The sequence below is a fragment of the Acanthaster planci genome, linkage group LG08, assembly GCF_054643075.1.
Source record: "Acanthaster planci isolate LZ-2023a linkage group LG08, COTS_SCS, whole genome shotgun sequence".
NCBI lineage: Eukaryota > Metazoa > Echinodermata > Asteroidea > Valvatida > Acanthasteridae > Acanthaster > Acanthaster planci.
The window spans coordinates 8,606,193-8,627,143 of NC_141784.1; the positions used below are offsets into that span (position 1 = coordinate 8,606,193).

Sequence of the window (20,951 nt, forward strand, 5' to 3'; positions counted from 1 at the left end):
CAAAGCAGTGGCCTGTACTTAATGCAATGTCAAGGCCGTAACACAGTGCAGTGTACAAAAGTGGCCCTGCTATATTTTCCCGTTGATTGCAAGCCATTTTCACGGATGAATGGAAGGTGAACATTGCCTTCAGGGAAAATAGACACCGGCTGAGAAAGAAATCCCAGGCTGCAAATCCATGCATACAAATATCTGCATTTGTGGGAAATGAAAGAAACAAACCTGAAATGCACTTTGATATTTAATCTGCTTTTCTCTCCTTTTTTTCCCCCCACAAATTTGCTCACCTAAGTATAGCTGGAGGCTTTGACAAGTACAGCACATGTATAACTGCATATGTACATGTATCGTACTGGTACATGTAGATGCCTTCTACCGGTACTCTTACGAATTCACATGCACGTACACGTACATGTACCGTACATGTACATGTACACTAGGCGTGTTCAGAGTGGATCAAAAAGCTAGCCTACCCTAACAATTCATTGGGATGATAAGGAGAATTTACGTTGGAATTACAGAAAGGACAGAGACGGGTACTGTACTGACGGTACCATACATTGTACGTGTACAACTGTAACTATACCGCTACAAGTTTGTGTTTCCTGAGATCCTCATTGCAGGGGTTTCCTGGGCATACACATCAACGGATTTTGGAGGATTCAAGAAGGTGCCATATAATGTCTATGGTCCCCCTTATGTACATGTACATCTAAATAAGGGGTACCAGAGGCATTTTGTACCATCAGCACCATTTGTAGTGTTATCCCCGGTAATGGGTAAGGAATGAAGCGGTGATGCCAAATTGGGGTTCCCGTGTCGCTGAGCCTGGTTTATTTTCAGATTTTGTATTTTCACATACATGTAGGGAAAGTACTGTACTTGATGTTGAATATTTATGTGTGCATGAATTTTGGTCTTTGATGAGATAAGGGCCAACAGTTGTACACCACATGGAATAAAATGAGGCACTATACATTTTGTGCGTAATGTGTAGACGTCAGCTTTTAACCGCTTCATACCAGGGAACGTGTAAACATGTTATGACTGCACATGTATATACGTGTACTGTATCTGGCTGGTGGATGACAGCATCAAGCTCAGCTTTCCTTGACACATCCCCAGATGATGTCAAAACATGCTAATCCCTTATAAACTTGTTTTGTACACACACACACGTACATGCACATGTATGTAGCCACTCAAGTTGGGTGCATCCTGGACTGATGGGGTTGAGGTAATAAATAACGGTGTCATACAATGCTGTTCAAATGACTTGTGTAAATCAAAACTGGTGGCGTTTGACCATGTATCAAAAGTTAGCCACTGTAAACACATATTTACATTTACATGTCTCTTCCCTTTTCTGAAAATCAAAATTTTCTGCCAAAAATGATACCATTGGCAAGCACTGAAAAAAATTACATGACTTGTGTCTGTACAGCTTCACATTTTTGTCACGAATGTAAAATCACTTGACCCTCACTGGTCAAAACCATAAGTGCCTTTTGAAGTACACGTACCGGTTGGTGAAATACATGTATACGAAAAGTACTAGTGCATGTGTGCGAGTATGTAATGTACATTTCTTTCCAACTGATAAGTGTGTGGAGCTGTTTTGGGTGGAGACATGAAATGCTACATGTACATATGCAAGTATTCAACATGTTCATGTACTACATACAATGTACATGTATGTGTCTGTGTTTGTATCACCTTTGGGTGTTCTAACTGACTTGCTCCAAATACTGTACAGTAAAACAAATAGGGATATAGACATATGAAATGCGGAGGCGAAAACATCTGTTGCAGATGGGTATGTGTATACATGTACTGTACATGGCAACTTCCATACAGCACATATTGATTTACAACGTATTCTAGTTACAATATATATACATTTACTGATGACATGTACACATGCCTTCATGAATATACTCGTACATGTACATCCATAGGCTATCACTGCGTTAACCCTAACCCTCCAGGGCCTTTTTACTCGGGCACATCCTCATCAATCCTCCAAAATCCTCCATGGCCCCACTTTGTTTTTCATTGGTTTTTTTTTTGTCTCTTTGTTTATTTGTTTTTTGGGAGGCAGGGGGTTGGGCACATCAGGTTGGTTGCTGGGCTGAAACTGGCTTTTTGCAGAGTTGGCTGATTGGCTTTACTTTTGTAATAAACGAAGCAGAATCTGCAGTTGAGGATTGTGTACATTAGACCCGCATCAGTGAACAATGGAATACATTGTAAACAGTATAATGTGTAGCCATATGCACCACTATCAGCGCGTTCCCACTTGAATTGGGAAAAGGTGCATCTTGATCCAGCATTTTGGTGTGATCGTTATCTTACTGCAATGAAACCGCAAGTCGCGTTCCCACTAGTGCTTGATCCACCTTTTTGGACTGAAATGTCGAGCCCGAAAGGTCACTGAGTTCGGTATTGCGCATGTGCTAGCTTGCTGAGCGCGTGCTCTGTGGCGTGCTGGGGCGGCATGCCTGTGACCCTGCGATGTTTTGGGTGCGGAGTTCTACTGGCATGACGACCTTGAATCGGACCGAATGTTCAGCCTAGTACATTGTCTCTTCAAACTTTGCTTCCGTTTTTGATACTCTGTCACACGCTGCGGGCTATACGCTAACAAGGAATCAGTTTTTGATGGAAAGCAAGTGAAATTACACAAATGAAAAAGGTTAAGAAACAGAAGAATGCGCAACAAAAATTGTGAAAGGGCAAGGCACACATCGCGGCATGCATGCATTGCGCATGCGTGGTGACACATTTTGCTAGCCCGTAGTTCAGCGGTTGTTTAAAGTGCATGCTGTGCACGTTAAAAATTTCACATGAGCTACCGGTAGACGCCAAAAAACGTATTTCTTTGTTCATCAGAATGCAAAAGTTTCACGCCACTCGTGCACGGACGGATGTTGACAGGTCAAATTGCAGGATCAGATCCACCTTTTGCGTTCCTATCTGATCGTGATCCGCCAATTGCAGGATGTGATCCACCAATTGGGGGATCTGTATCCTGCTCCAGAGGAGGATCAAGAAAGGTGGATCTGATCCTGATCCACCTTATAACGATTAGCGTTCCCACTACACACAATTGGGGGATCTGATCCGGCAATTTGGCAAAAGGTTGATCAGATCCGGCAATTGGTGGATCAAGTGGGAACAGGCTGTATTTGACTGATTTTTAGTACTTCATTCACCCTCAATCCTCCATAATCCTCAAGCCTTTAACGTACTATTAATCCGAAATCCTCAGAAATCCATCATGTTTCAAGCACCATTCACCTCAATCCTCCGAAATCCTCTAATATTTGAATCATCATTCATCCTGAATCCTCCAAAATCCTCCAAAACCACCAGGATTTTGGAGGAATGAGGTGGGTTAGGGTTACCGAGACAGTGTCTTTTGTGAGGAAAGTCAGGACTACATGTACATGTACATTTGGGGACAATTTGTCCCCATAACATTTTTGGTCCCAATAACGTCTACGTAGGCCTACATGTACATGTATATTCCGACACATAAGTTGTCCCATAACTCGGTACATGTATGCATGTCTTTGTATGTCTGGGTTTGTACTCAGTCAGACAGTGGCTGTGGTTCATAAGTCATTTTGAGGAATACCGGTAGTTACTGATAATTGGCTTTGCGTGCTTGTTACCGGTTTTAAAACTAACATGTACAAGGTTAGCTAGGAGTGGATGGCAATTGGCCTTGAGGCAAAAGATGAAGTACATGTACATTTTCATACAGTACTTACGTGTACTTTCCTCTAATTGTTTAAAGAGCACTAAGAACACAGGGCGAGGGTCCCCTCCTTTTCTGTTTTCTCCTCAATGACACAATCTACATGTACATGTACATTCAGAATTTGCATCTTGACATGAACAGAAAAAAAGCCCTTTTTAGCTTGGTATAGTTGAGCTCTGAAGACAAATGACACTGCGTTCAATTTGGATGCTTCCATATTCATTTGAACAGATAAAATCAGAGAAAACATGTTTTCCTTACAGGTGCTCTTTAACCATACATGTAGTTTAACCAAGAACCCGCCCTTTGCATTTGAAATCTGAATTGTGCATGTGTTACCCCTGTTCTTTCCAAATGTTTTCGTAAAAGATGAATGACAGCTCTCTGGTTACAATTATAGAGGTTATGCATTTCTGTCATCTCATAGGCTGTTTTTTGGTATTTTAATATTGTTCCAATGAACTCACAAAAAGTTTACTCGAGCGTATCCCAGAGGAAGAAAGACATACCCTCTAACATGACATTCATGTACTGTACTCATACAATGTACATGTAGGGCCTATTGTGCAGTTTCATTTCACACTACATTTCATTAGAAGTCATTGACACTGATTATGCTCCTTCAACAAGGACCCTTTTTTATGATACACATTTCACGTTTTTTTCCCTCACAAGTTTGACGTGCCGGTACATGTACATCTACTCTAAACGGGCGTGAGATTTCAGCTTTGTAGCTGATTTCAGCTTTTCTGTGTTCAGATGTTGTCCCTGAATTTCAGCCTTTTTGCACACTTGGTCTGTACAAAAGTACATGTATTTGAATTTTTGACATCTCAGCTTTTTGCTACACGTGGCAGTTGTCAGCTTTGAATTTCTCTGGCCACTCACATTCCTGTGTAAAATGAGTACATTACCCTCTTTCCAGATACTTACATGTAACTACATGTAACTGGTGATTGACTGAGAGCTTGTTGATATGATGTGTGTACATGCACCGGTACACGTGCATGCCTAACTCATCCAGACTACATGTACATGTACTTAAGAAATGCACTTGACACCCTAACTTGCACTTACCTTTTTGATCTTGTGTCGGGTCATTGTACTAAAAAGTGGAGAGGTATACATGTACACTGTATGTCATAACAACTTTAGTGCGCATCGGTGAACCCCATTCAGGGAAGGGGGGGGGAATCATTCAGTCTCTTGGGTCTCGGCAAAACGACCTGAAAAATGAACAGACTTTGCAACCCATGGTTGGCTGTACTTGCCTACGGATGACACCATTAGATACAAATAACAGAGAATTGATTTTCCAACCGAGAGGGAAAGTCAATATGGGTAAATGTTGAAAGCACACAATGGGACAGGCTGATGGAGGGGTGAAATGTACTGTCGAGAGCTCTTCACGTCGTGAATAACAATATTTAACCTGAATTGCAGCTGCATGAAGCAGTCCACAGAAATCGCTCAAGCCTTTGAATGTACATGTACGTGGTCATGTATGTAACCAATTTTTGCTCTTCCTTATTACTTAAGAATTTGAATAAAAGTTATTTTAATGCAAAAATGTACTTGTGTAAGGTTAATGCCAGAAAGTAGGGTCCAAAAGTGTGAATTTTTCAAGTCCCTGTTACATTTGACCTTTTTTATTTGACATGGAAATATCACCTGATTTGATTGCAAATTACTATTTGTTTGACAGGTAATTTGCTTTAAGTCCTCCTTGGAAATTAAAGAATGTGTTCTGAACTTACAATATTGTATGTCGGATGTGACAGGGACACACAAAAAATGGACCCCTGATTTCTGGAATTACCTGTAAACAAGTAAAGTACTAGTACATGTACCGGTATCAGTACCATACTTGTACTGTACCGGTGCATTTGTGTTACAGATTGTATGGTATGGGTGTACATGTACCAGTTTTTTATGTATCTACCGTAGGGGAGATTTGCACGATGGCTCATTTCTTGCACAATCAGTCCATCTGGTTCCATGACAATTCAGCCATTTTAGCCAGTTGCTGTACCGGGTATCTCCCCATTCACAGTTGCGGAAGATTGTTTCAAAAAAGGGAGGGTACCGGTAAAGTTGGAAATTTCATACAGGATGGACCAATCGTGCAGACCATGCAGATAAGCCCATCACTCCCAATATGTTCCGGTACATCACATTACAGCATCATCAACACTAAGTGATAATAATTTGCTTTGTGTTGGGAATGTTAATTTTTTGTTGTACGTTTTGCCCGCACACCAATGTACATTTGTTGACATTGTATTCTCAGTGTGGTCCGAGAGTTGCAAGAAAAATCACAAGCTTGCTTGGATGGGATTTACACCCACAACTTCGTGCTCACTAGTACAGACATCTGAACTACTCAATCCTCGGGATCAGGTGGCTGGCTGGTAGCAGCGGCTCCCACAAGTACATGTAGTCAGTGACATCCATTGGCTAAAGTTGCATCATGGATGTAAATTTTTTTGCATTTTGCAACCCTCAGACATAGAGAATACTGTGTAAGTACATGTACATGCACCACAAGTTGGTGCACATGTGCATGTAAGGGCCAAACCTTTAAAAATTAACCCACTTGAGATATATACAGGGTACAGTACATGTACCAGTATGTACATGTGCATGTATATATCCAGGGCTCCCACGACCTGGAAAGTCATGAAAAAATCGTGGAAATTTGTTCTTGTGTTCCAGACCTGGAAAAATCGTGGAATTTCATAAAACTGACTATAGTCATGGAAAAGTCATGGAATGTAATTGTCCTTTAGGTGCAGGAACCCTGTATATCATGCACCGGTAAATGTACATGTACGTAAATGTAAACCTTTTGTTTCATTAACCATAAGTTATCAATAGGGTGAGTTGGAATTTCAGGACTTCTTTTTTGCTCACAAAATTCTGGAAGTTTGACCACTAATTTATGACTCTAATACATGTAGGTAGGATGTACATGTATGAAAAATTATAGAATATACCGTACAGGTACATGTACTTGTACCGGTAGGTTGAAAGTGGAAGAGGACCGAAAGGCTACTGTATTATGGCTTAAATATTTTTTTTTCTTTTGATCATATTATTGCTTGCACTTTGCAGTAAATGTACATGTATATTGCACACAGCAAGGCTAAACTATTGGCTGATGAGTACTGCGACATACATGTACATGTGTTCCTTTTTACATGCAGGTACATGTATTAACCATGCCATTGCTCAGCTATGGTACAGTGACATAAAGATGTACGGTATTATACGTGTACATGTACAGGTACCATACATGTGCTTACATGTAATTGGAACAAAGTCCTGGTATAGGACACATGTCTGTACTCATACATTGTTCATGTACGGTACATGTGTACCGTTATTTAAAAGTGTGGTACACTGTACATGTAACAGCTCCGAAAGGATCTACTGGTATGCACAATTTACATCGTCAAGCATGGGCCTACAGGTGTATCAGGAATAAGCCGTAGATTTCCATTAATTTTAGTGACACTTCAACATGGCCATTATTTATAGCATTTCCAAGCTTAGCTTGGCTTGGGAACAGGTACATGTACGGGTAGGATTATCAAATATTTGGATACTATTTTCTAAATTTGAATATTCAAATGCAAAATTAATCAAAAGGAAGGAAGAATTTTCTTGTTTATATGAGAAAAATCGCACAATGGAGGTTAGTTTCAAGCAGATTGAAATAAAAAGCAATAGAATACATGTAATGCATCCTTTGATTCAAAAAATAAATTCATTAAAAAATTTAAAAGGAATAGAAACTTTCAACAGGGCAAGAAGTACATGTACATGTGTACTGTTCTTCTCTTCAATCTTGCTTAATCTTACATGTATATGGAGATAGTCCTAGAAGTGAGAAGCAACTTACAGTGATTTTGTAAATGGTTTGTCAGTTCGACCGAATATCCGGATGTTCGATCGAATTGAAGGTCGAATTTTTGAATAGTGAATTATTCGAATTGACTCAGCCCTAGGAACAGTACATGTTCATCATGCACATGTACATGTAAGCATGTTTTGTGCACTGGTAATACTTACAGATGCCTGTACATAAGCGAACCACATAGAATTTTATCTTTTTTTGGATTATGAAGTCACTGTACTTTCTGCACAGCTCTGTGAGCAAAACACCTCCCTTCCCCCCTTGTGGTAATCAATCCTGTCAGGGTAATCACACACCAGCTCGACTTGAGCTGCTCTCTTGATTTGTTCGGAGACGTGATCGCATGGCAGAACTCTGGCCGCAGGGAGAGAAGACAGCGGTTACCGCATCAGCAGACGACACTGTTTATTGCACATATATACCCGGTATGTAAGGACTGTGCACAACCCTTTCTTTGATTGTAGCTGGTACCCTGCTGTGAATGTGTGAGAGACCGGTCACTTGCCTCTCGTTTACGCCCTTGGGTTTCTCCCTCTAGGACTGGGTCAATGGACTCGATCAGTTCGCTACCTGCATGACCAGAAAGGTTGTTGGCATTCTTTGTCATTGCATGTACCAGCACTCGTACACACACACGCACTTTACTAAAAAGCGACTTTTTGAGTACATAAACATTCTACATATGTATACTTTCTTTGAAGAGTGCATATAAACCATCTATCAAGTGTTCAGTATGCAAAAATCATGTGCAAATACGGTAGGTCATGTGGCACCAGCTTCCTGTTGGCAATTTACCAAGCGTACTAGAAAATCAGTACATACCAGCACCAAAAAAGTACATGTAAATGTACATGTATGTGTTGACGTTGTGACTGTAGTTTGATGGTCTGTCGTCACAATGAAGCAAACAAGTTGTCGGCTGTTTTTCCAGGCTGTGAAATCCATGTACGTGCATGTAGAATGTACATGTACATGCTATACCGTATATGGACATGTACATCATACATTTATATACATGTCCATGCATACTGTACATGTACTGCAAGGGGTGACATCATTTACATGTACGGTAAGTACCATACATGTGCCGGTGTATGTGAGCATATCCTATAAAATATACACCCATGCATACTAGCACAGCTACATTGTGTACATGTACATGTATGCTTGCAGGTGTCACTCATTACTTTATTCTCTAGTCCTTTCCATGTACATGTACCAGGTACAGAGATTTTCCTGTTTTGTCATGTTTGTAATACACTGTACCAGGAGCCAGTAAACTGTTTCTTTATGTTGGTATTGAATTCACCATTGTTGGATTTTATAGATGACTACTTTGTAAGTTTCTCATTGTGCGATAGCATACAGGTACAATATACATTTATGTATTGACCTACATGTACATGTATGTTTATACATGTACATCTATTCATGCACCATACCGATGCCGGTACATAATGAGCATTACTGTACCGGTACGTTTTTCTGCTCACTTCACAGTCGTGGATGAAAGTTTACATGTACATTTCTTACCCTTTGACTGAAAGTGTAAAAAGAAAAGACTATATAAAAAATTAAGACGTGAAACTTTGCATGAGAGTGGTATCAACTACCGTACCGGTAAATGTTGCAGTTGTATCATGCATGGAGGAATGAGAACAGGAAGATGTGTGGTTTTGAAAAGTACAGGTGAGTGGAAACATGATGTTTTGATCAGTATGCTCCGGTCATCTTCAGGAAACTCCTGGACTAGGAGGCAGGAGATGAAGCTGTCATGTACATGTAAGGAGTTGGTGGTCGCTGGTTAGTGATGCTTGAACTTAGTGTTGATGCTAGTGGAGATCTTTATATGTAGCTGATTTCTTGTGTTGTGCAGTAGCTGATTTCTTCAGATTGTTGGTAGCTGTTTTTGTAGCTGATCATCAGCCAACACATGAACTTTAACTTACCATTTAGTCACAGCAGATGTCCTGAATAATCAGCTGTAGGAGAAGGATGGTTACCAGGAACATTTAAAGTCTTAAAACTTGTGATGAAACACTTTTAAAATTTGAATTTACCTGTGAACTTTTGAACACCACATCGGCCATTCTTATTTCATGTATGTCCCATTTATCCTTTTGTTTGGAAAAGACACTGTCGATGTACATGTACATGTACATGTATGCTGTGCATTCTGTAGGCCAAGCGCTCGTTGTGCTTTGTACATGTACACGTACATTGTACATTCAAGGGCACAGCCTTTTGAGACAGGCAGCTGCTTATATTTACACTGTGTATGTTCTCTACATACATGTACCGTATGTAAATGTACATGTACTTTCACTGATACTGATGTAAAACACATGAAATGGGTATTTTTTAGGGGTGCCTTCAGGCCAAAACAAACTACATGTATGCATGTACACCCGTACATGTGTACCATAGGCCCTACACTGCTGTAGTGTCCTGTACACCTCTACTAGAGATTTATTCCAAGGATATGTCATTTTCCTTTAATCTAACCGCTGACTGGGTTCGTGAAGTCCTAATATCTTTGGGGGGGTTCAAAATCCCTAATAACTTTACACACGTTTGGATACTCTCACATTACGTATACGTGAAGCTGTACAGTATTTTTTCAACTAAATGGGAATTTAAATCAACATAAAAGGATATACCGGTAGGAATTGCAAATTACTATACTTGCACAGTGTACAGGGTTCATTATCTTTAGCACCCTGTTCCTATCACAAGGGAACAAATGCTATGTTTTTGAAGTAACTTAAGTTACAAGTTGTTGGTGATGTCCTCTTACATACTGTATCAGAAAGAAAAGAGAACAGGGCTTTTGGTTTTGAGAGAAACGTTTGGGTAAAACAGCAGTGTACTGACTGCCCCGAAGGTACAGTGTATTCATGAACGTTTAGTTTAGTAGACCTTTTTTATATAGGGTGCCTGACCCAGTTTTCATTGTACGGTAAGGTCATTATTACTGCCTGACTACTGTAGCAGAATCAGGGTTGTGTGTGAGTGTGTCTAGTTTATTTTCCAGTGCCATTACCAGTACCATAATACCAGTACCACATCATTTACTGTGTTCTGATACATTCATGTTCATGTATGTACATGTACATGTAGCTCCATGATTTATTGTAGCCAGTGCACTTGCAAGAGCATAGTGCTAACGTTTAGGTCATTAAAGTAACCAGGAAATAGAAAATAATTTTGTTAATTTTACTTAGCCTTGAAATTGTATCTTTGGGTTTCAATTAACCTGATTTTAAATGTTTGTTTTGCAATTTTAACGCATATTTTTATGCTTTTTTGTTTTATGCTAATGTTACTTGCATATTCATGAGCAGAACTATGATGTCATCCAAGGCACTGAATCTCAATGTTGCATTGATTTGTGCACAGAAAATTTCTAGATTTTTTTAACCACTGCTATTGTAGATTTTATTTTCTGTGGCAATTTATTGCTGTGTAAGTATATGGCATTAATCCAGCAAAATTTCTTTTCACAGAAATGTTCCCAGATAGCAAATTTGGGATTCACAATTTGGACAGAAAACATGCAACTTGAACCATGTCTTCCTGGATTTACATCAAAGCAAAAGCTCCCTCACTTGTCCAGAAATGCTTGTTCAATTTTTAATGTTTGAAAAAGTGCACCGTTCAGTTCACTTAACTCAAAAAAGATGTCAAACAGTCTTCATACATGGAAGAAGAGTACAGAGATACACAAAAAGTGATTCTAAGAAAAATTCATTTCCTGGTTCCTTTAAATCTGTGGTTCATTTACATACAGTATGTGTACATGTACATACTGTACGTGTAACACTAAACTACATGTAGTTGAAAGTGTTTGTCCACATGCACATGGATGTGTACATTTATGTGTACATGAACAAATAATATTGCATATAATTTTGGTACATACATGTGATATGTACATGATCAATGTACATCCATACATATATATATGCATGTACATGTACTACTCTGTAATGACATATACCATGTACATGTAGTACACACGACTTGTCAAATGCTCACATTAATGAATGTGCTGTGGTATTCCCTACATGACATGTTATCGTACATGTACGCCTGCATGTACATACAGTAGACCTACCATCTGAACACTCCGACATGTACATGTTCATGTACGGTCTGTAGTGTGACACTCACACACACAAACTGTGCAGGATTTACACAGACAGATACACATGTACGGTACAGAGCTTTTCGCAATGTGTCTTTACCATGTGTGCAGACAGATACATGTACACAGCAAACTACATGAATGCTAACTGGAGCAACACTTGCCAAACTTGAATATTACATGTACATACACTTGTATGTACCCTGTCGTTTCTAGTAAAATGCCAGTGTGCATGTACATGTACATTGTACTTAAAAGTATCGGTACCTACATGTACAGTACATGTTGTACATGGACAAGCACTGGTTCTGTGATGTACATGTATGACACGGTATGATGAAACTTTTACAATCTATTTTAAATCAGATACTGAATACATTTACTACTGTGTAATCACTTGTAAAAAGTTTTAAATTGTTTTTCTTTTTTTTCATAATCCCATGAGTTCATGTTACTAACATGATCAGATAAACATTGATACATGTACATGTACCAGTAGGGCTGGTGTATCCATGTACAGTGCATGTCTGCATACATTAGCCTTGCCAATTTCAGTGCATTGTACTTTATTGTAAGCCAGTGTACATGTACTTTATATGGTACCCCCCCTACTTGCATTTCAATCAATTCTCTTTAAGCACAGGGGAATTCTCCTGGCACTTTGTTCTCCCACATGCACACCGGATACATGAACATGTACTGTACATGTACACGTATGAAGGTACCTTATGTCTCTGTACATACCTGTAGCTTAGAAAACTTTGTCATTAAAGCCAACAGGAAAAGTTTATACATGTATCATATATCTACATGTACGAGTATGGTAAAACCCTAGTATTTTATCTACAGCACGTACATGTACATTGTACAGCAGGTGCATTTGTAATTGTGTGTACATACATACATGTACATGCACCCCAAACTACATACATGTACTGTATCATTTTGAAGCCAACTTCCTTACTGTTCTTTTTACTACACAGTACTTGTCTGCTTGGACAAAACATGTATGTATTTAATACTAGGCCTACATTGTATTTTTTTGTAATGCATACCTTACATGTAGGCCTACATGTAATGTAATGTACATAGGCACATGTACCCGTACTGGTACATGTACTAGTGGCCAAATTACATGTATGTGTATTAGGTTAATCCAGTATGCTGGTGCATTGTACATGTATGTCATGTAAACTAATTAAATTTCTGTGATAGGTAAAATTTTTATTCAACCATTTCTGTCGATACATGTGTGCATACATTGTACATGTACCAGTGCATGTAAAAGTCTGTACATGTACGTACACACAGGTGCAATTTTTTGTACATGTACATGTAGGCCTACTTGTACATGTACATGTATATTATACATACTCTGATGCATGGCACTGGTCATTAATTTCAAGTGTGCGTGTGTGCAGAGCGATCTACAATGCTGATATACATGTAAAATGATGAACATGCATGTACTTTATACATGTAGGGAGTCATGTTTGTGTAGTGACTCTTTCCTCACCTTCCACCCTTGCAACCCGGATTCAAATCCCACCTACACTGTACATGTACATGTGGGTCAGCATGTGGATTGGGTTTTCAGTCCCTGCCTGATTCTGTGGGTTTTCCCTGGAATGTTTGTGTGTCATTTTCCTCCCAACTCTATAAACTGAAAATTTATTCATTTTCTTCCTAAATGCCACTTCACTCTGTAATTGGTGCTGAATGTGCTGATGGATGACCAGATAATAAATACCGGTAATTGTTTCCACACAGGGTCTGATTGAAATTTAATGTTGATGCATTTATTCTTTTTAAAACAGTATCACCGCTGCACCACTTCCCTGCTACGTGCACAGTATAACTTAAGAGACTTTAAATTTTCACCAGTCATGCTGCATGTACAGGGAACATGCACTTTATTTCGGACCACTGGCTGAGAGCAAGCCAGGGTGAAAACACCCATCCCCCTCATCAGTCCTTTTCCCATGCATCTTGCATACATACATGTACATGTAGCTCCCGGTTATTTGTGGATCTGATCTGTCGGAGGCACCAGAGCCCAGGATTTCTAAGATGCCGGGTATAAATGAAAGTGCCATAAATCACTAGGCAATTTGCAAGGAGAAGGGGACTTGACGATGAGCCTTAGACACGAAGCCAAGCCAGTGGTCCGCAGCATCCTCTGAGATACAGGGGGTGCTAACCGGAGGGTGACCATGCTATCATTAACACCTACTGAGTCCAGTGACAGGACAGTATTGATAATTAAAATAAGCAAAAAGTAAGGACTCCACTGAATTTTTGTGTTTCTGTAGTTTCCTTTTTTTTTCAACTCGGGTCGAGATTTTGAGGAACTCGGGATATGTCACAGATGAAACGGAGGCTAATTCATTAACACTCTCTCCGAAAAGATGGTGATAATGAAACTCTGGGTAGAGCCTGATGAGTAAACTCATGCATGGGTCACTTCAGATGCCGTGGGAGTCCATTTAGTGCCATCCACAAGATCAATTTATCATAGTGAATTACAAATTTATTTTCATACGCGTACATGTATCGGTATACAGAGCTTCTGAACACAAGTAGCATGTTTCATGTTAATTTCTTAAGTACATAGAAAAAAAGACTACATGTACATGTACATACAGGTCTGTATGTGCAAGGAGAGTAATAACATTACAATTTCATGACTCGCATACTTGTAAATATACATTGTACATGTTCATGTACAATGTAAGTGTGCATGCGCATACATGACATGTACATGTATGTGAACACATTTCTGTGGTTTAGGTTTTACATGTACATGTACATGTACTTGCAAACATTGTTCTTTACACATTGACATTCCCCAGTATGGAACATGTACATGTACATGTACCCGCTCTTCTGGTTTAGGACTGATTGTACATGTACCCGCTCTTCTGGTTTAGGACTGATTGTACATGTACCCGCTCTTCTGGTTTAGGACTGATTGTACATGTACCCGCTCTTCTGGTTTAGGACTGATTGTTCAGTCAAGTACATTTAGACTACCCATAACAAAGAAAATTCTGCCTAGACATTTTGGATATTAATATTATGGACTTGTCTAGCTCAAATTGTAGTCACTTTTTTCAGTATTGCACTGGAAACAGTCAGTTAACGTGTGCCCATTTAAAGCAGAACTCAGACAGTACACTGTCATAGACGGTACATTTCTTGTGGTTGGTGTCTGCAAATGTTGCTCTTCATGTATATGGGCCACATTTACTGCAAAGCAGCAGTGCACCAATGCATACAGAGGTGAATGCGGATACTTGAAACCCCCGACAATGGTGTGAAAGGGTAGTCATTCAAACCACACAGCAGCATGGCTCTTTAAACGCAGCCCTGGTCAGATTCAGTCATAAAATGCAGTTCAGCCTCGGGGAACCAAACATAATGAGTTCCATCCACGTAGCCGGGGCCCAGTGAAATTCAATATTCCAGTTATCGTACTCAGCAAATCTATTTTTCTGTTCTCTGTGGTCCCTGCAGATTGACTGGATATACACGCACACACACATCATTTTTTTTCCCTTTTTTCCCTTCTGAACGGAGTGTTGGATTGACTGAGGTACCAAGCTGGCGACCTCACGGGCTCCCAGTCCCCCTCCAGCTGAGATGTCTTGTCCCGTGGCCGAGAATTGGTGCTACACCCAGGTAGGTGTAACTGTTTTCTAATTCTGGATTTCTGCCCCGAAAGATGTGAATATCCAGGTTGTACATGTAACTTGTAAGGATACGTAAAAGCAACATGCAAATCTTCTTGTTTGTCATCAATTATGCAGCAAGGTATGAGACGGAGAGACCCCCCCCTGCTTTGTGTTGGTCATTGTCTCGCAGGAATCTGGGGAATTCCTTTCAGACATCTTGGGGGGATGTGTTAAGTAACAATAGTCTGGAATGTGTATAGGGATTGGACATGTTGGGGGGGTACCCCTTGGTCTCATTTCTAGCTGGGTATATGTCATCAGGTCATTGACTCATTGTTTCCAGTGTTTTGGATGGATGTTAGCACACGCACATGTACATTTATGGCGTGGCAAAGCATGAGTTAAACTGTGTGGAAATCTTTCGAAGTTTTTTAAGTTTTAAAAATGTTAAACACGGGTGTATAATTGGTGCAGGTCGATTTGCATTGATCCTAACCCCTGTATAAATCTAGCTTTGAGGATAAAACAGGATTGAAGCAGCAGTATCCTTGGAAAGTTCCAAGTAGCATTTTCCTGTATCAAGAATGTGCCATTGGTTTCCTGCACTGCACATGTGCCTTGGTAGATTTTGTTGCATGCATAGGGGAGGTTCCTAACATGTACATGTAGGGGTAAGTGCTTAGAAAGCATGTACTGACACTAGCACTTGTACAAGTTCCTTATGAAGGTGCACACCACCCTAGAATCACCACAAAATTCAATGTTTAGATTGTTTACTTCTACTAGTGAAAGGAAACGTGACTGAAATTATGCAAGCACTCTTGTTTGGGAGTCAAATGTTTGGCCCTTGATAAAAACTGCACCTTTTGAAGGCGTGGTTGTGTGAACAATTGCACTCGAACATTTTAGAGCCTAGTATTAAATCATCTTTCCAAACACACGTATGATCATTTTGTAGGCAACCTCTTTTACAGGCCAATCCAGGTCAGTGTGACACAGATTGTTACCATTGTAAACTGCATCCTGCATTACCCGCTGAACTTCCTGAACCTTAAACATTCACTTGGTCACAGCCTGGACATAGACCATCCATCAGAGATATAAAACAAAGGCCATAATCTTGAGCCATTGCTCTGGGAATATTTTGCTCACAACACACTTCAGCCTTTGGTAACACTATAATAAATGCTTTTGTCGCTTGTACAAAAAGCATCCCTACATTTAGTTAGTTTGACAGGGGATGTAGGGCCTGGGGGGGCTGCCAATCAATCTTAGTTAAGGGAACGTCAGTGGAACAATCATTTGTCGCTTTGTATTACTCTAGTCTTACCTCACTTTTTTCTTTAGTTGGCAATGGTTAGGAAGAATGCCATTTTGATTGATACTAGTGGATCTCAGTTTGTAGTAACACAGGAATGGAGGTTGGGCAAGTATTTTTTTTCTTTTAATGTGATTCTTTTGACCCACTTGAAGGTTCTGATCCTACATGTGCATGTACCGGTACATGTACATGTACCGTATCTGCTCCATGGAGACCTCTTTCATTGTTCCTGAACATAATTCTACACTTTCAAGCAATGTCCATTCATGACCATGTAGATTGATGAAGTGAAACGAAAGCAAAATAATCACCAAAATAGTAGGAACAGCCCAACTGTTAGGTGACTGCATCAATGGATAATGAGCTTGTGGGGGGGAGGGGGGCATGTACACTGACAGCAACATTGGGCGCAAGTACTGGTACATGTACATGGAGCTACATGTACATGTATACTAGTAAAATAAATGGATACGTGTACCGGTATGGACATGTACTAAAGAACAAGTTGTGTACCTACATGCACCTGTAGCCTAGGCTACTGTCACATGAAATACATGTAGCAGGTAGATTGGTCAGTTACAGTATGTGTATAAGAGGATTCAATTTCTTCTGTTCAGGGAATTTAATTATTAAATGCCACGTTTGTGCTGAGAAAAAAAGTAAAAGAATATGAACACATGTACCTGTATGTATGAATGAATTACCCAATTTGTTCTTGTATTAACATTTTTCTGCACACGTTCAGATGATTACAACAGACATGTACATGTACGTATGTGGCATGTGTTATGTAGCTTTGTTGGGAACAGGGGTTTTTCTCCATAGAACTGTGATTAAGGAAAACAATGTTATACCCAGGCTTTTGTTATTTACATATACATGTATGTGAACGTACACCATGTATGCATATCATACATGGTACAGTACACTGTACACGTACGGTACTCTTCGTGAACATTCGCTCTCCCTGCCAACATGTTGGTCAAATTACTGATACATGTAATTTCAGGCCAGTAACTGGCACGTGCACATCCCCTACAGCTGCACTTGTGCATGGAAAACCCACAAGACGGATGCACATGTGTATAACTGTAGGCTAGCTGGCCTGAACTCCAGGAATCATGGTTGATTTCAAGCCACAGATGACAACAATGGATAAGAGCTTTGTGGAACTCCCCTACATGTATAAATACTGCCAGACACAGGGCTTGGGTCATACAGGAAATTGGATTTAATCCTGGCTACATACATGTACTGTAGTCATTGTTCTGTAATAGGGATACAACATGTGTGTACATGAACATCTTCAGGTATCTTATAGTACATACCTACATGTACATGTACTGTAGTCATTGTTCTGTAATAGGGATACAACATGTGTGTACATGAACATCTTCAGGTATCTTATAGTACATACCTACATGTACACTCGCACAAGTAATGATTACACGTAATATAAAATTCACTGTTAAATTATACATGTAAGTAAAAATGTAGATGTTGTACCATGTACATCTATGCGTGTCTATGCATGGATTGGTACTGTACAGCTAGTGTATCTTGAGTTACACAGTCTGCTCCCTCTTTGAGAAAGTACATGTAAATAATTCATTAAATGCAGCTATCTGTACATCAGATCATCATTACCGAGACTTACAATACATGTACATGTACGTGCATGAGCATGTCATATCATAGGAAAAGTGAATGCATTCATGTACATGTACATGTATGTACCAGTAGAGCAAAGAAGCACATGTTCATGTACATGTACACGTGTTTGAAGATGTGCTTGTTGCTTGTTTCAATTATGGTGATGATGTAAATGTGTAAATCATTTCTTTGAAATGTGTTGCTGTTTTTAGGTCACATGTACACGTAGCTGTATGTTATTGAAATCGGAGACATTACATGTACTTTACCAAATTTTAAGATTAAGCATATTCTGTGAGCTCAAGAAACTTGAACCTTGTATTTTGTCACCAGTTCTGATATCTTTTCTGTTTTTGTCTTCCTTGCACAAGCTCTTTTGTGTAGAAATCTTAGTTTGTAGAATATTAAATTTTATATAATTAATACACGACGAGCATGAACAGGTACATTGTACATACAAGCGCTACACGGACAAGCTGAATTTTCAGAACAACTTTTAAAGTTCATGGCAGGGTTGAAAAGATTTATTCAAGAAACATTACACAACTGGGCAATTCCAGGCAAACAGGGACATGGCCCCCAGAAATCAATTTCTTTCCTGAACTTCCTTTTCATCTTAAAATTGTTGCTAATAGATGAAAGAACGAAGATATAATCCTTTTAGGCAAATCTTTGTTGTTTTCTATAAAATATGTGACGTTTCTTCCTTGCTATATTTGGCTTTAAAATAGTGCACTGATTTATGTGTACTTTCATTTCTGAACATTTTTCTTTGAATGGTAGTAATCGCACAGATACTACGCAATTTAGTAGTTTGACTATGTACCCTTAAAAGAAAAGACAAAAATTGGCCCATGACTTTTCCTGAGGAAATTTATATGCAAACAGTTGTAGATGCCAAAAGGTATGAAATGCGAATGATGGAACAATCACTCTTTTTCCATTTTTATAAACAGTAAGAATTAAAACAAAACACCCATCACATTAAAATGCAAAGCCCATGAAATTTGAAATCCGAGTGACAAAATGAAATGCAAGTGACGAGTGAAATGCAAATGACAGTACAACTTTTTGTTATAAAAATGCAGATCCAGCTCTATTAAAAGCTTCTGAGGAGTTACATGTACATGTATTATGTGTATTTGTATGCAGTGTGTATTATGCATGCCTATTGTTTTAGGCTAATAGAGGGCAGGCTTCAATAATTTTTGTGGTACCCATGATGCACTGCAAGACCACATGCTTTCAAGCAGCATGCAACACTACATGTACATGTACAGGTGTAGGGTACAGTCCACTAATTCAAGCCCCATTGAAAATTGTGTAAAATCAGCAGTTCAGCACTGTTCAGGGCCCAATAACATGCACGCCAACATCCGTGAAATTTCTGAAACACAAATGAAATTCTTGTCTGGTCACTTACATGTATTTTTCAATTGCTTTTCAATTTTTTGTCGGTTAACCGATTACATTTTTAATTATTCCCACAAAACAAAATCACCCCCCAAAAAGTGTTTTTTCTGAAGTCTGATTGCAGCCATTTTTCAAGTGGCAATCCTAAACTTTCTCGGGGACTTTTTTTCAACCATAGTTTTTAGCCATTCTGCTTTCATATGGAAAGCTCAAAGACCCAGAGAGTTGATCACGGCAACGATTTACACAATCTCACAATTTTGGGGGCCAAACAATCTCCTTTTTCAAAAGATACTGTGGGGGCACTTTTAATGCTTATGAGCATGAGAAATTCTCACTTGAATTAGTGGTCTGCACCCTGTACGTATTTCTACCGGTATCTACGGAGCTGAGACTCAAGATCTTGCACTTTTTACAATTCTGTGAGTCTGCGGTCTGGTTGTACCAAACGTATTTTATAATGATCATTCATATGATAGGCTGATTTGTTGTAAAGATGAATTACATGTTGTGCTGCTGTGAGTGGTAAAAAATTGTAGTAAACTACATGTACTTTAGGACTGTGGATTATAACATTTCAGTATATATATCTGCAGTTAGACATTAAAAGGTCCCCCTTTCATTGAAATTAGTATTTCAGCATTGTAACCACCCTCTCAAGATTTATAACTATTGTTTAAAACAACTCAGACAACAGTTAATAGGAATCGTGGAAGAAAACATTTTTTGTTCACAAAATGAAGAAAGGACAAAGTGAAATGCGAGTGATGGAAATGCGAGTGACGGCACTTTTCCCGTCAATCTTAAAACCAGTTTGTTGTTTTACATATGTGATTTTGCACAATGCTACCTTAGCATGATAGGAATGTTGTTCATATTACCATTTGGTAGTGATGAATTTAGTTTGAGGAAACTTTTCAATTAAACTCGACATTTTTTGGCATGTCCATTTCACGAAATGTGAGTGACAGTTTTATTCAACAGTGCCATGTTCACATTTAATATTAAGTAATAATGTTCACACCAAAAATGAAAGAGTAATTTATCGTGGTCAAGAA

The 20,951-nt window shown here is 39.2% G+C and overlaps 1 protein-coding gene across 3 annotated transcripts in view; it reads left to right on the forward strand.

Moving 5' to 3' along the window:
* The window catches only part of LOC110987282 (speckle-type POZ protein-like), a 37,454-nt gene that overhangs the window by 5,703 nt on the left and 10,800 nt on the right, over positions 1-20,951 (forward strand). For 2 of the 3 annotated variants that reach the window (XM_022249875.2, XM_022249877.2), the window contains exon 2: positions 15,349-15,513. In XM_022249875.2, the coding sequence (XP_022105567.1) occupies positions 15,475-15,513 (39 nt within the window). In that variant the 5' untranslated portion in view covers positions 15,349-15,474. Of the gene's footprint in view, positions 1-5,246; positions 5,269-15,348; positions 15,514-20,951 lie in introns of those variants that run through there. The other variant, XM_022249876.2, reaches the window with a different exon arrangement.